Below are 14,194 nucleotides of genomic sequence, written 5' to 3' on the forward strand. Positions count from 1 at the left end.
TGTATGGAACATTTCGTTTGATAACATGGAGGTGTTGAATTTCCAGCTCTTTGACCTCGGGATGTTTTTGCAGAGGTCAAAGCGGAGGTGGACAAAGGCGTGATCTGAATGTGCTATGGGTCAGATTGTACATGTGGCTGAATTTATGAAACTCTTTGGGATAAAAATGTAATCTATAAGGGAGTAGGTGTTATGGACATTAGAATAGTATGTATAGTCCATAGATGAGCTATTAGTCTCTCTCCAGATATCTATCAGTCCCATCTCTTTAGTAAGAGAGTTCAACATCTTTGCAGATCTAGGATTTGTGGTGTGGACTTGAGATGATTTGTCTAGGGTTGGGTTATGGGTACAATTAAAATCTCCGGCCACCACGCCAAAGGAGACACAATGCTCATTGAACAGGGTTATCATTTTTTACATGAAGGCAGGAGTATCTGTGTTAGGGGCGTATATGTTTAAGATAGTAATTGGTTGACCATATAGTGACCCAGTTATCGAAATAAATCTCCCCTCCGGATCAGATATGTTTTTGTCAATTATGAATGGAACATTCTTATGGATAAGTATGGCTGTGCCTCTACTGTTTGATTTGAAAGATGAGAAATACACCTGTCCCACCCAAGCTCTGTGGAGTTTGACATGTTCAGCATCACAGAGGTGTGTCTCTTGTAACAGCGCGATGTCTGCTTTTTCCTTTTTTAGAGCACATAGTATCTTTTTCCGTTTTATTGCATGCCCTAGACCATGGCAGTTCCATGTCAATAGATTTAAGGTACTAGTCATCGTCATCGAACAGTAATCGAACTTTAGTGCAAGTCATCGCTGGGTAAAAGTGGATATTAGTTATGCCTGGGTTCTTAACATGCCTGGGTTCTTAACATGCCTGCCCCATCTGGGTTCTTAACATGCCTTCCCCATCTGGGTTCTTAACATGCCTGCCCCATCTGGGTTGTTGACATGCCTGGGTTCTTAACATGCCTGTCCCATCTGGGTTGTTGACATGCCTGGGTTCTTAACATTCCTGGGTTCTTAACATGCCTGGGTTCTTAACATGCCTGGGTTCTTGACATTCCTGGGTTCTTAACATGCCTGGGTTCTTAACATGCCTGGGTTCTTGACATGCCTGGGTTGTTGACATGCCTGCCCCATCTGGGTTGTTGACATGCCTGGGTTCTTAACATGCCTGGATTGTTGACATGCCTGGGTTCTTAACATGCCTGCCCCATCTGGGTTGTTGACATGCCTGGGTTCTTAACATGCCTGCCCCATCTGGGTTGTTGATATGCCTGGGTTCTTAACATGCCTGGATTGTTGACATGCCTGGGTTCTTATCATGCCTGCCCCATCTGGGTTGTTGACATGCCTGGGTTCTTAACATGCCTGCCCCATCTGGGTGGTTGATATGCCTGGGTTCTTAACATGCCTGGGTTCTTAACATGCCTGCCCATCAGGTGCGGGGGCACTGGAACAACAACTATGTTCCGGGCCAGACTAGGAGATTTCTCTGGACTCCACAGGTAATTGCAGGAAAGTCATTGGTTGGCCAGACTTCAGGTGGCCTGGGGATCAAATACAGCTGGTTGAATGGCAGCGGTAAGAACAGGAGAGCAGCCCCCTTTAACTGGGAGCAGCACTCTTTAACTGGAGACTCTAAAACAGAGAGACAGGGAGAGTTCAGGACCAGACACACTGTAATCTTAGAAATCAAGGCTCTTTACTAAAACTTTACAACTTTTAGTGAGTGAGACGTATTATAGTTTTAGTAAGTGAGACACTACGTCATCCTAATGGGTCGTGCTGTGAGCCACTGACCGGTGTGTTCCTCAGCAGCAGGTGGCTTCTACAGGGGCTGGGTAGGGTGGTCTGGCTGGGAGCATCTTGTACAGGGGCTGGGTAGGGTGGTCTTTCTGGGAGCCTCTTCTACAGGGGCTGGGTAGGGTGGTCTGGCTGGGAGCCTCTTCTACAGGGGCTGGGTAGGGTGGTCTTTCTGGGAGCCTCTTCTACTGTAGGTTAGTGTTTTACTGCCCCTAGACAGAGGGGGTCTACAGGTAGTGGGTTAGTGTGTGTTACTGCTCCTAGACAGAGGGGGTCTACAGGTAGAGGGTTAGTGTGTGTTACTGCTCCTAGACAGAGGGTGTCTACAGGTAGTGGGTTAGTGTGTGTTACTGCTCCTAGACAGAGGGGGTCTACAGGTAGTGGGTTAGTGTGTGTTACTGCTCCTAGACAGAGGGGATCTACAGGTAGTGGGTTAGTGTGTGTTACTGCTCCTAGACAGAGGGGGTCTACAGGTAGTGGGTTAGTGTGTTACTGCTCCTAGACAGAGGGGGTCTACAGGTAGTGGGTTAGTGTGTTACTGCTCCTAGACAGAGGGGGTCTACAGGTAGTGGGTTAGTATGTTACTGCTCCTAGACAGAGGGGGTCTACAGGTAGTGGGTTAGTGTGTTACTGCTCCTAGACAGAGGGGGTCTACAGGTAGTGGGTTAGTGTGTTACTGCTCCTAGACAGAGGGGGTCTACAGGTAGAGGGTAGTGTGTTACTGCTCCTAGACAGAGGGGGTCTACAGGTAGTGGGTTAGTGTGTGTTACTGCTCCTAGACGGATGGGGTCTACAGGTAGTGGGTTATTGTGTGTTACTGCTCCTAGACAGAGGGGGTCTACAGGTAGTGGGCTAGTGTGTGTTACTGCTCCTAGACAGAGGGGGTCTACAGGTAGTGGGTTAGTGTGTGTTACTGCTCCTAGACAGAGGGGATCTACAGGTAGTGGGTTAGTATGTGTTACTGCTCCTAGACAGAGGTAAGATATAATTGGTTACATACACACACACACATAAAGTAAAATGTTATTTGTTACATACACACACATAAAGTAAAATGTTATTGGTTACATACACACATATAAAGTAAGATGTTATTGGTTACATACACACACATAAAGTAAAATGTTATTGGTTACATACACACATAACGTAAGATGTTATTGGTTACATACACACACAAAGTAAAATGTTATTGGTTACATACACACACATAAAGTAAAATGTTATTGGTTACATACACACACATAAAGTAAAATGGTATTGGTTACATACACACAAATAAAGTAAGATGTTATTGGTTACACACACACACATAGAGTAAGATGTTATTGGTTACATACACAGACCTAAAGTAAGATGGTATTGGTTACATACACACACATAAAGTAAGATGGTATTGGTTACATACACACAAATAAAGTAAAATGTTATTCATACATACACACAAATAAAGTGTTATTCGTTACATACACGTGATTAGCAGATGTTATTGGTTACATACACACAAATAAAGTAAAATGTGATTGGTTACATACACGTGATTAGCAGATGTTATTGGTTACATACACGTAGGAATGAATTAAGACTATATACATATGGAAGAGCGATGTCAGAGCGGAATGGACTAAGATACAGTAGAGTAGTATAGAATACTATATACACATGAGATGAGTAATACATAGACTAAGATACAGTAGAATAGTATAGAAAACTATATATACACATGAGATGTGTAATACATAGACTAAGATACAGTAGAATAGTATAGAAAACAGTATATACACATGAGATGAGTAATACCAGATATGTAAACATTATTAGGTGACTAAGATACAGTAGAATAGTATAGAATTTAGTATATACATATGAGATGAGTAATGCTAGATATGTAAACATTATTAAGTGACTAAGATACAGTAGAATAGTATATAATACAGTATATACACATATGAGATGAGTAATACATAGACTAAGATACAGTAGAATAGTATAGAATACAGTATATACATATGAGATGAGTAATGCCAGATATGTAAACATTATTAAGTGACTAAGATACAGTAGAATAGTATAGAATACAGTATATACATATGAGATGAGTAATGCTAGATATGTAAACATTATTACAGTGACTAGTGTTCCATTCCTTAAAGTGACCAGTGATTTCTAGTCTATGACTATAGGCAGCAGCCTCTATTATTTTAGTGATGGCTGTGTAGCAGTCTGATGGCCTTGAGATAGAAGCTGTTTTTCAGTCTCTCGGGTCCCAGATTTGATGCACCTGTACTGACCTCGCCTTCTGGATGATAGTGGGGTGAACAGGCAGTGGCTCGGGTGGTTGATATCCTTGATGATCTTTTTGGCCTTCCTGTGACATTGGGTGCTGTAGGTGTCCTGGAGGGCATGTAATTTGCCCCCGGTAATGCGTTATGCAGACCACACCACCCTCTGGAGAGCCCTGCGGTTGCGGGCTGTGTAGTTGCCGTACCAGGTGGTGATACATTCCGAATGGATGATTTCAATTGTGCTTCTGTAAAAGTTTGAGGGTTTTAGGTGACAAGACAAATTTATTTAGCCTGCTGAGGTTGAAGAGGCTCTGTTGCACCTTCTTCACCACACTGTCTGTGTGGTCCATTTCAGTTTGTCAGTGATGTGTACGCCAAGGAACTTGAAACTTTCCACCTTCTCCACTGTGGTCCCGTCGATGTAGATAGGGGGGTGCACCCTCTGCTGTTTCCTGAAGTTCACGATCATCTCCTTTATTTTGTTGACGTTGAGTGAGAGGTTGTTTTCCAGACACCATACTCCGAGTGGCCTCACCTCCTCCCTGTACGCTGTCTCGTCATCGTTGGTAATAAAGCCTACTACTACTATCAAGCCAACTACGGTTGTGTCGTCTGCAATCTTGATGATTGAGTTGGAGGCTTGCATGGCCACGCAGTCATGGGTGAACAGGGAGTACAGGAGGGGGCTGGGCGCGCAACCTTGTGGGGCCCCAGTGTTGAGGATCAGCGGAGTGAAGGTGATGTTTCCTACCTACACCACCTGGGGGCGACCCGTAAGGGAGTCCAGGACCCAGTTGTACAGGGTGGGGTTCAGACCCAGGGCCTCGAGCTTAATGATGAGCTTGGAGATGACTATGGTGTTGAATGCTGAGCTATAGTCAATAAACAGCATTCTTACATAGGTATTCCTCTTCTCCAGATGGGACAGGGCAGTGTGCAGCGTGATGGCGATTGCATCGTCTGTGGATCTATTGGGGCGGTAAGAAAATTGGAGTGGGTCTAGGGTATCAGGTAAGGTAGAGGTGATATGATCCTTGACTAGTCTCTCAAAGCACTTAATGATGACAGAGGTGAGTGCTACAGGGCGATAGTCATGATGGACATCTTGAAGCATGTGGGGACAGCAGACTGGGATATGGAGAGACAACACACACAGAAATCAGAACCATGGACAGCTACATCATATTTAGCTTATGCTGATTGGACTAAATAGTTGTTGTTATCTTTTTGGTGTCAATGTATTAGACTAAGCATTGGTGAGTTTATGATGTTGAAGTTGAAATGGTGCTGGAATAGTGGAGGCAGCTCCTGTTTTCTTTGCCTCTTGCGGTAACTCTCTGGTTCTAAATCAATAGTCGTTTAGTGGTCCGAAAATGTCAGAAGCATTAACTTGCTTGACCATGCTGTAGGTCATGTAACTGTTTGTTACATATTATTGCCTATGATTTTGGAACGAGATGTTCGAAGAGCATGTAGTGTATATATCACGGTCACAAGGCATAGGGTTATAGATCAAACGAGGCAATTATCACAACACATAGGTTGATGTAATATGGCTTTTTGGGGGGGCTTGGCTTCCCCAGTGATTTTACCCACGCATCCCTACTGTTCTATAGTAACTGATCCGTCGTCAGTATTGTGAAATATATATTTTTTATATGGAAAGATTTTAATATAGAACATTTATCTGAGAGCAGCGCTGGATTTCTTTCGATCATTTTCAGTATCGACACATGCTCCAAAGACGCACTTAGCAAAGGTTCTCTCTCCGTGGTGTTTTGGGAAACGAACGTTACATCCTCGGCTGTTGTTGGAACGGTGTGTTTAAAACACTCGATACATGTTCCGTGCTATCGGGCAAGGGCCCTGGTCTATAATGATGAGAGGGATGCCAACCTAAACTATGCATTGACACCAAACACATTGCATATGATCTAACAACAGACAGACGAATGGCCGTTACTTGTAGGCTAAGACGTGTTTCCTTATAGTCTACGTGATACAAATCTGTCCGTATTTTCCTACATCTTCCAGAGTTCAAATGAAATGTCTTGTTCATTTCATTCCCAGTCCTCTAGAGGGAGTTTCATTGGAATGTCGATAGGAGGGGCTATTGTCCCACATCGGCGGACAGATGTTACAATGAGCAGGGTGTCGGTGTCCGCCGATGTGGAGCGCAATCCGAGGCTCATGACAGGGGCAAATGAACCCAATTACGTTATTTTGTGATGTGAGACTGCAACGGACAAAAATAATACCACGTTTTTACGTGTTTTATTTGGACACATCTGTCCGCATTTGGCGTCGTGCAGGGTCCGTCTCACGAAGTGGAGCGAAGAGTTGACAACAGCCGGGAAACAGGCTAGAGGAGACACTGGAATATCCAGCGCCAGGGAGGGAGAACGCGGAAACCGGGCTGGATGTACCCGGATTTACCCTCCCCAGCGGTTCGCCATGGGGGAGACCAAAATTATCTATCATCTGGACGACCAGGAAACTCCCTACCTGGTCAAGTTGCCCATCGCTGCCGACAGGGTTACTCTTGCCGACTTCAAAAATGCCCTCAATAAACCCAACTATACATTTTTCTTTAAATCTATGGACGATGATTTCGGGTAAGACCATTGTGCAAAGTAACTTACTTTGCTGCTCTTCCATATAAATATGGGGTGTAGAAGTGGTGTATTTATTTTTCCTGTTATTGATACTGTTGGATAGACACTGAGATTTTACATTCCCGTACGCATTCCCTGCGCCCCGCCTCTCCTGTCAATGTCACTTGATAGCCTAGGACTTTTAGAGCGCTTTTACGCATTGCTAAAATACAGTAAATAGCTTTCCCATCAGTGTTTTGAATAGACTACAAATATGTAATCCGATCTGATCAAATGGGATAGATTGTAGTTTATTTCATATATCAAGAGCGTCCATTTTGGAAATGGAGGACTCCAGTTATTGGCATCACTGAGGATACTGGGTGGGGGGTGCGGTTGGAAGTCAGATGTTTTTATGAGGGACGGAGTTGTTCCAAACGCTTGCTTTTCTGTTAATGCCACATAAGAAGTGTTGATGGTTTCCAAGTCTCCCCTCCCACCCCCTAAAAAACACACTATGCTTTGGGGAGGCTAGAGGGAAAAACAGCTTTTAATGGTGAGTTACTAAAGCGCACGGCTTTGCGTCTTCTCAGAAGAGCGGCCGTCCGTTGTGATAATTTTTGAGCGTAAAAAGGATTTGACGAAATAACGAAACTTTGTGCTTGGAATTTTCCAAAATTCGATAGTTTCCATCATGCGCACTAGACAGTAGTCCTCGGTGGTCACTAGTTACCACAGCCACAAAGTCATAAACTCCGCCTATTCTACAATTTTCTTCAAATGTGATTGTAAACCTAACCTTAACCACAGTGCTAACCTTATGCCTAAGCCTAACCTTAATACTAAAAAGCAGATTTTTGTTTTCATTAAGTTTTAAGAATTTTGACCTTGACTGTGCTATCTAGTGGACATCCTAGTTCTCTCCATAATCTGATTTACTGAGGGTATTGTCTCGGTCTGAGCTGGTGGATTTTACTGTTCCGTGCTCTGTAGAGACTGATTTAACAGTTGTCAAAACAAAATGCTTGGAAGAGGATGAACTTGATAATGTCCATTCCCAATGCCTTAGTTTTTCTTGAAAATGGAGGCTCCATTCTTGAAAATGGAGACTGGAAAGGGACCATGGAGAAGGTTTCCCTTTTGTGATCAATAGAAAATTAGGTTAATCTCCTTGCCCTCATAAATTCAACCGTCATTACTGTGTGTGTGTGTGTGTGTGTGTGTGTGTGTGTGTGTGTGTGTGTGTGTGTGTGTGAGAGAGAGAGAGCTTAGCTTGAATGTGTTGGAGAAAGATAAAATACATTTTGTGATCTGTGGTGTGTGTGTGTGTGTGTGTGTGTGTGTGTGTGTGTGAGAGAGAGAGAGCTTAGCTTGAATGTGTTGGAGAAAGATAAAATACATTTTGTGATCTGTGCTTATGGCTATCTAGAAAGCTGGACCTGGAAATATTGTGGACCGGGATTGGGATTACCCTATTCATGGTTGATACCAAACATACACACAGGCTAGACAAAGTGTGGTCAGCAAGTGGTATGGTTTCATCCTCCTTCTGCCCAGCAGTGTACACTGCATTCGGATTGTGTTCAGACCCCTTGACTTTTTCCACATTTTGTTACGTTACAGCCTTAATGGATGAAATAAAATGGATGAAATAAAACAGATGAAATAAAATAAAAATCCTCATCAATCTACACACAATAACCCATAATGACAAAGCAAAAACAGGTTTTTAGACTTTTTGGAAATGTATTAAAAATGTAAAACAGATACCTTTCTTACATACGTTTTCCGACCCTTTGCTCTGAGACTCAAAATTGAGCCAAACTGAGCAACAGGGGTAGAAGGGCCTTGGTCAGGGAGGTGACCAAGAACCCAGTGGTCACTCTGACAGAGCTCCAGAGTTCCTCTGTGGAGATGGGAGAACCTTCCAGAAGGACAACCATCTCTGCAGCACTCCACCAATCAGGCCTTTATGGTAGAGTGGCCAGACGGAAGCCATTCCTCAGTAAAAGGCACATGACAGCCCGCTTGGAGTTTGCCAAAAGGCACCTAAAGTACTCAGACCATGAGAAACAAGATTGAACTCTTTGACCTGAAATGCCAAGCGTCACGTCTGAAGGAAACCTGGCACCATCCCTACGATGAAGCATGGTGGTGGCAGCATCATGCTGTGGGGATGTTTTTCAGCGGCAGGGACTGGGAGACTAGTCAGGATCGAGGGAAAGATGAGCGGAGCAAAGTACAGAGAGATCCTTGATGAAAACCTGCTCCCGAGCGCTCAGGACCTCAGACTGGGGCAAAGGTTCACCTTCAACAGGACAATGACCCAAAGCACACAGCCAAGACAACGCAGGAGTGGCTTCGGGACAAGTCTTTGAATGTCCTTCAGGGGCCCAGCCAGAGCCCGGACTTGAACCTGATCGAACATTTCTGGAGAGACCTGAAAATAGCTGTGCAGCGACACTCCCCGTCCAACCTGACAGAGCTTGAGAGGATCTGCAGAGAAGAATGGGAGAAACTCCCCAAATACATGTGTGCCAAGCTTGTAACATCATACCCAAGTAGACTCAAGGCTGTAATCATTGGCAAAGGTGCTTCAGCAAAGAACTGAGTAAAGGGTCTGAATACTTATGTAAGTGTTATATTTCAGTTTTTTATTTTTTTAAATAAATTTGCTTTGTCATTATGGGGTATTGTGTGTAGATTGATGAGGGGAAAAAAACAATTGAATCAATTTTAGAATAAGGATGTAACATAACAAAATGTGTAAAAAGTCAAAGGGGTCTGAATACTTTCCAAATGCACTGTACATGTATATCAATGTAACACCATGGAGGAATACAATAATAACGAAGTGGCTCAGAAATCAAAATAATGCACTTGAATTATTACTCAGATAACCTTTTTACAGAACGGCATTAAAGAATTGCAGTTCCACATGTGGGAACATTGCTACTGCAACATGTTAACACCACCTTTTCACATGTGAGGGGAATAACACTATTTCACCCCCACATGTGAACATACAATTCCACATTAGAAAGTTAGATTTTCACATGTGAACTTGTGATTTCACATGTCAAACTACAATTCACGTGTGAGGTGAAAACAACATGTTATTCTCCTCACATGAGAAAAGGTGGTGTCAATTCTATTTAATACATGTGAAAATATGGTTTCACGTTAAATTAAAGCTCAACATGTGAAAACAGCCATTTCACATTTGAAACAACACATTTCAAGTTTGGTGCTGCTTCTGCTGCAGACCTGTAGCTGATCAGTCAGAATTATTTGATGTGCTATTCCTCCCTTCCTTGCAGTAATCACTGACCTTACGGGCATGGGCGGATTGGTGGAGGCTATGGAGTGATATCCTTGCGCTCACCTATCCAATCGTGTTAGAATAGTGATGACTTTAAGGAAGGACTGAAGGATGCATTGGAGGATGGTATGTTAAATAAATACAAAAATGTATGTAAACAAAAGCCTGGTGTGGACCACTAGAACCTCACCCTACCGCTCTAGACCCCCAACCGGGTACATCTGTTTCTATAGTAGTGGATACTGTGTGTGTGTGTAGTGGAGCAGAGTGCTCGCTCTGTCTCTTAGGAAGCTGACCTACTTTCCTCCCTTCTTCCTGTTTTATTTTCCTGTCTTCCCCTCTTCTCTGTCGACTTGAGACTATTTGCATATTAGATGTGTGCGCATGTACTGGGGAATAGATTTGCTGTCTTTGTCTCTGTGTTTGTGTCTGGCCTCCTGTGGTTTTTTAATCGGTCTCTCTGTCCTATTTGTGTTTATGGCTGGGAAGAAAAAAGGATTCAGACTCTGAACCTCAGAGATTATTACCCTCCCTCCCCCCTTTCACCTCTGTCCCTTCCCTCCTGCTCTCTTTTCCATCCCTCCTGTCCCTCTTTTTCATCCTCCCTCTTTTTCATAGCTCTTCCCTCCTCCCTCCCTCCATCCGTGTGTGTCCAGAACAGCATCCGTCTTATTTGTCCGTAGTAAATCTGATCAGGGAGTGCTTCACTGCTTTTCCACATCAGTGGAGTAGTCTGCACCTGCAGGCCTGGATAGATTAACCAGTCCAACAACCCATATTATGCTGTCCTGTGAGGCTCAGTTGATAAAACATGGCGCTTGCAAAGCCAGGATCGTATTTTCGATTCCTGCTGGGGCCACCCAATGCAAAATAGGATGCATGAGCTACTGTATTTGTCTTTGGAACAAGGATGAATGAGCTACTGTAGGTGTCCTTGGAACAAGGATGCATGAGCTACTGTATTTGTCTTTGGAACAGGGATGCATGAGCTACTGTAGGTGTCTTTGGAACAAGGATGCATGAGCTACTGTAGGTGTCTTTGGAACAAGGATGAATGAGCTACTGTAGGTGTCTTTGGAACGAGGACGAATGAGCTACTGTAGGTGTCTTTGGAACAAGGATGCAAGATCTACTGTAGGTGTCCTTGGAACAAGGATGCATGAGCTACTGTATTTGTCTTTGGAACAAGGATGCATGTACTACTGTAGGTGTCTTTGGAACAAGGATGCATGAGCTACTGTAGGTGTCTTTGGAACAAGGATGAATGAGCTACTGTAGGTGTCTTTGGAACGAGGATGAATGAGCTACTGTAGGTGTCTTTGGAACAAGAATGCATGAGCTACTGTAGGTGTCTTTGGAACAAGGATGCAAGATCTACTGTAGGTGTCCTTGGAACAAGGATGCATGAGCTACTGTATTTGTCTTTGGAACAAGGATGCATGTACTACTGTAGGTGTCTTTGGAACAAGGATGCATGAGCTACTGTAGGTGTCTTTGGAACAAGGATGAATGAGCTACTGTAGGTGTCTTTGGAACAAGGATGAATGAGCTACTGTAGGTGTCTTTGGAACAATGATGAATGAGCTACTGTAGGTGTCTTTGGAACAATGATGAATGAGCTATTGTAGGTATCTTTGGAACAAGGATGAATGAGCTACTGTAGGTGTCCTTGGAACAAGGATGCATGAGCTACTGTAGGTGTCCTTGGAACAAGGATGAATGAGCTACTGTAGGTGTCTTTGGAACAAGGATGCATGAGCTACTGTAGGTGTCTTTGGAACAAGGATGAATGAGCTACTGTTGGTGTCTTTGGAACAAGCATGCATGTAGTACTGTAGGTGTCTTTGGAACAAGGATGAATGAGCTACTGTTGGTGTCTTTGGAACAAGGATGCATGAGCTTAAACAGTGGATGCAGAAAGGCATCACATCATTCAGTACAATTATAAGGAATGGGAACCTAGATAACTTCCAGGACCCAAGTAAAAAACATGGCTTAGATAAACAAGATTTTTGCAGATATCTACAAGTTTGACACTATTTCATAAGGGAGATAAAAGTGACTAACCCTCGAGCACCTCTAATATTAATCCAAGTATTCACTAACGCATACATCTTGGGGAGTAACAAAAAAACTATTTCAAATCTCTACTTGGGTATTCAATCCTTAAAGAAACATTCTACAAACTATATTAAAAAGAAATGGGAGGAGGAACTTAACATTGAAATAACTGATGAAACATGGTTGAACATATTAGAGACTCAACAAAGCTCCACCAACTCAAGGTCATGGAGAGAATTCTGTTGGAAGAATGTTATACGTTTCTTCATAACACCTAAACTGAAATCAAAACAGACTGGCTCCCTACACCCTTGTTGGAGAGAATGTGGTCTATTGAGGGAGGACCACTCTCATATCTTTTGGACTTGCCCCGCAATCGAAACTTACTGGGGTTTTAGGCTGGGTTTCTGTACAGCACTTTGAGATATCAGCTGATGTAAGAACGGCTGTATAAATACATTTGATTTGATGCTTAGAAGAGTAAGAGAAGTAGAGGGAGTGATGGATTGAGATGCAGAAAGAGAGAGTGAGAGAGATTATTATTGTTTTTAATGTGCTTAATAAAATCAGCCGTAGGGCTTGGGACTGCCACACTATGCATCCTAAATGGCACCGTATTCCTTTCATAGTGCACTACATTTGATCAGAGCCCTCAAAAGTAGTGAACTATGTAGGGTATAGGGTGCCATTTAGGACTCAACCCCTGAGTTTCCGCATTACACACACACACACACACACACACACACACACACACACACACACACACACACACACACACACACACACACACACACACACACACACAGCGACAGGGAACAGGAGACTCCTCCTCTTCTCTCTGGCTCTTCGTCCGCCAGGACAAATGGTAAAGTCATTATTCAAAGCATCTTTGTGTCTGAATGCATCGCCAGGTGTGTGTGTATGATAGAGGAGAGTTCCTGACAGATTACTAGTGTGTCTTTGTGTGTGCGTGACTTCTCTTACTCATGAAAAGAAAATACAGATGTGCTATCTTCATGTGAACAGGTTCTCACAGCAGGAATGTAATCCTGCAGCAACAACCAATGTGAATTTGATTACAGTTATTAGGCGGATAATAACTAATGGACATTTGTCTAGGGGCTAATACATTTTTCATTAGGGAAAATCAAGTCTGACATTTTTAAGTGGAAATTCCAAACTACCAGAATCCTTTTTAAACCTTAAATACAGTAGAAGTTAGCATTTCATGCAGCGCAGGAAAATTCGCTGCGGCACAGCAGTCATCAAATTAAAAATCTGTCCAGTATCTTTACACACATCCAAACATGGCTCAGGAGCAGGACAAAACTAGGTCAGGTATACGTAAGGTAAATGTCTACTCACTGCTCATGATTGTCTGCTTGTGTTTGTACTCATGGGTAAATGTTTGTGTAAAGGAAGACATTTTAAGTGATGTATTAAACCAGTCATATTTCTTTCTATGCTTATTTTTTATTTTCCATATGTTATGCTCTTCACCTCTAACAACGCTCTAAACGTCTGTTTGTCTGTCTGTCTGTCTGTCTGTCTGTCTGTCTCGCTGTTTCTGTCTCGCTGTTTCTGTCTGTCTGTCTGTCTGTCTGTCTGTCTGTCTGTCTGTCTGTCTGTCTGTCTGTCTGTCTGTCTGTCTGTCTGTCTGTCTGCCTGTCTGTCTGTCTGTCTGTCTGTCTGTCTGTCTCTCTCGCTGTTTCTGTCTGTCTGTCTGTCTGTCTCTCTCGCTGTTTCTGTCTGTCTGTCTGTCTGTCTGTCCCCTTCCTCTTGGTGGTTTCTATGGCATATTTCTTTCTATGCTTATTTTTTATTTTCCATATGTTATGCTCTTCACCTCTAACAACGCTCTAAACGTCTGTCTGTCTGTCTGTCTGTCTGTCTGTCTGTCTGTCTGTCTGTCTGTCTGTCTGTCTGTCTGTCTGTCTGTCTGTCTGTCTGTCTGTCTGTCTGTCTCTCTCGCTGTTTCTGTCTGTCTGTCTGTCTGTCTGTCTGTCTGTCTGTCTGTCTGTCTGTCTGTCTGTCTGTCTGTCTGTCTGTCTCTCTCGCTGTTTCTGTCTGTCTGTCTGTCTGTCTGTCTGTCTGTCTGTCTGTCTGTCTGTCTG

At 43.3% G+C, this 14,194-nt stretch overlaps 1 protein-coding gene across 2 annotated transcripts in view; it reads left to right on the forward strand.

Annotated features, from left to right (window-relative positions):
* The first annotated feature begins 6,218 nt into the window (after positions 1 to 6,218).
* dvl3b (dishevelled segment polarity protein 3b) overlaps positions 6,219 to 14,194 on the forward strand; it is a 55,677-nt gene continuing 47,701 nt past the window's right edge. Inside the window, exon 1 of one of the 2 annotated variants that reach the window (XM_031797895.1) lies at positions 6,219 to 6,718. In XM_031797895.1, coding sequence (XP_031653755.1) covers positions 6,558 to 6,718 — 161 coding nt within the window. In that variant the 5' untranslated portion in view covers positions 6,219 to 6,557. The remainder of the gene's footprint in view (positions 6,719 to 14,194) is intronic. The other variant, XM_031797896.1, reaches the window with a different exon arrangement.

This window comes from Oncorhynchus kisutch, linkage group LG19 (genome assembly GCF_002021735.2).
Source record: "Oncorhynchus kisutch isolate 150728-3 linkage group LG19, Okis_V2, whole genome shotgun sequence".
Lineage (NCBI taxonomy): Eukaryota > Metazoa > Chordata > Actinopteri > Salmoniformes > Salmonidae > Oncorhynchus > Oncorhynchus kisutch.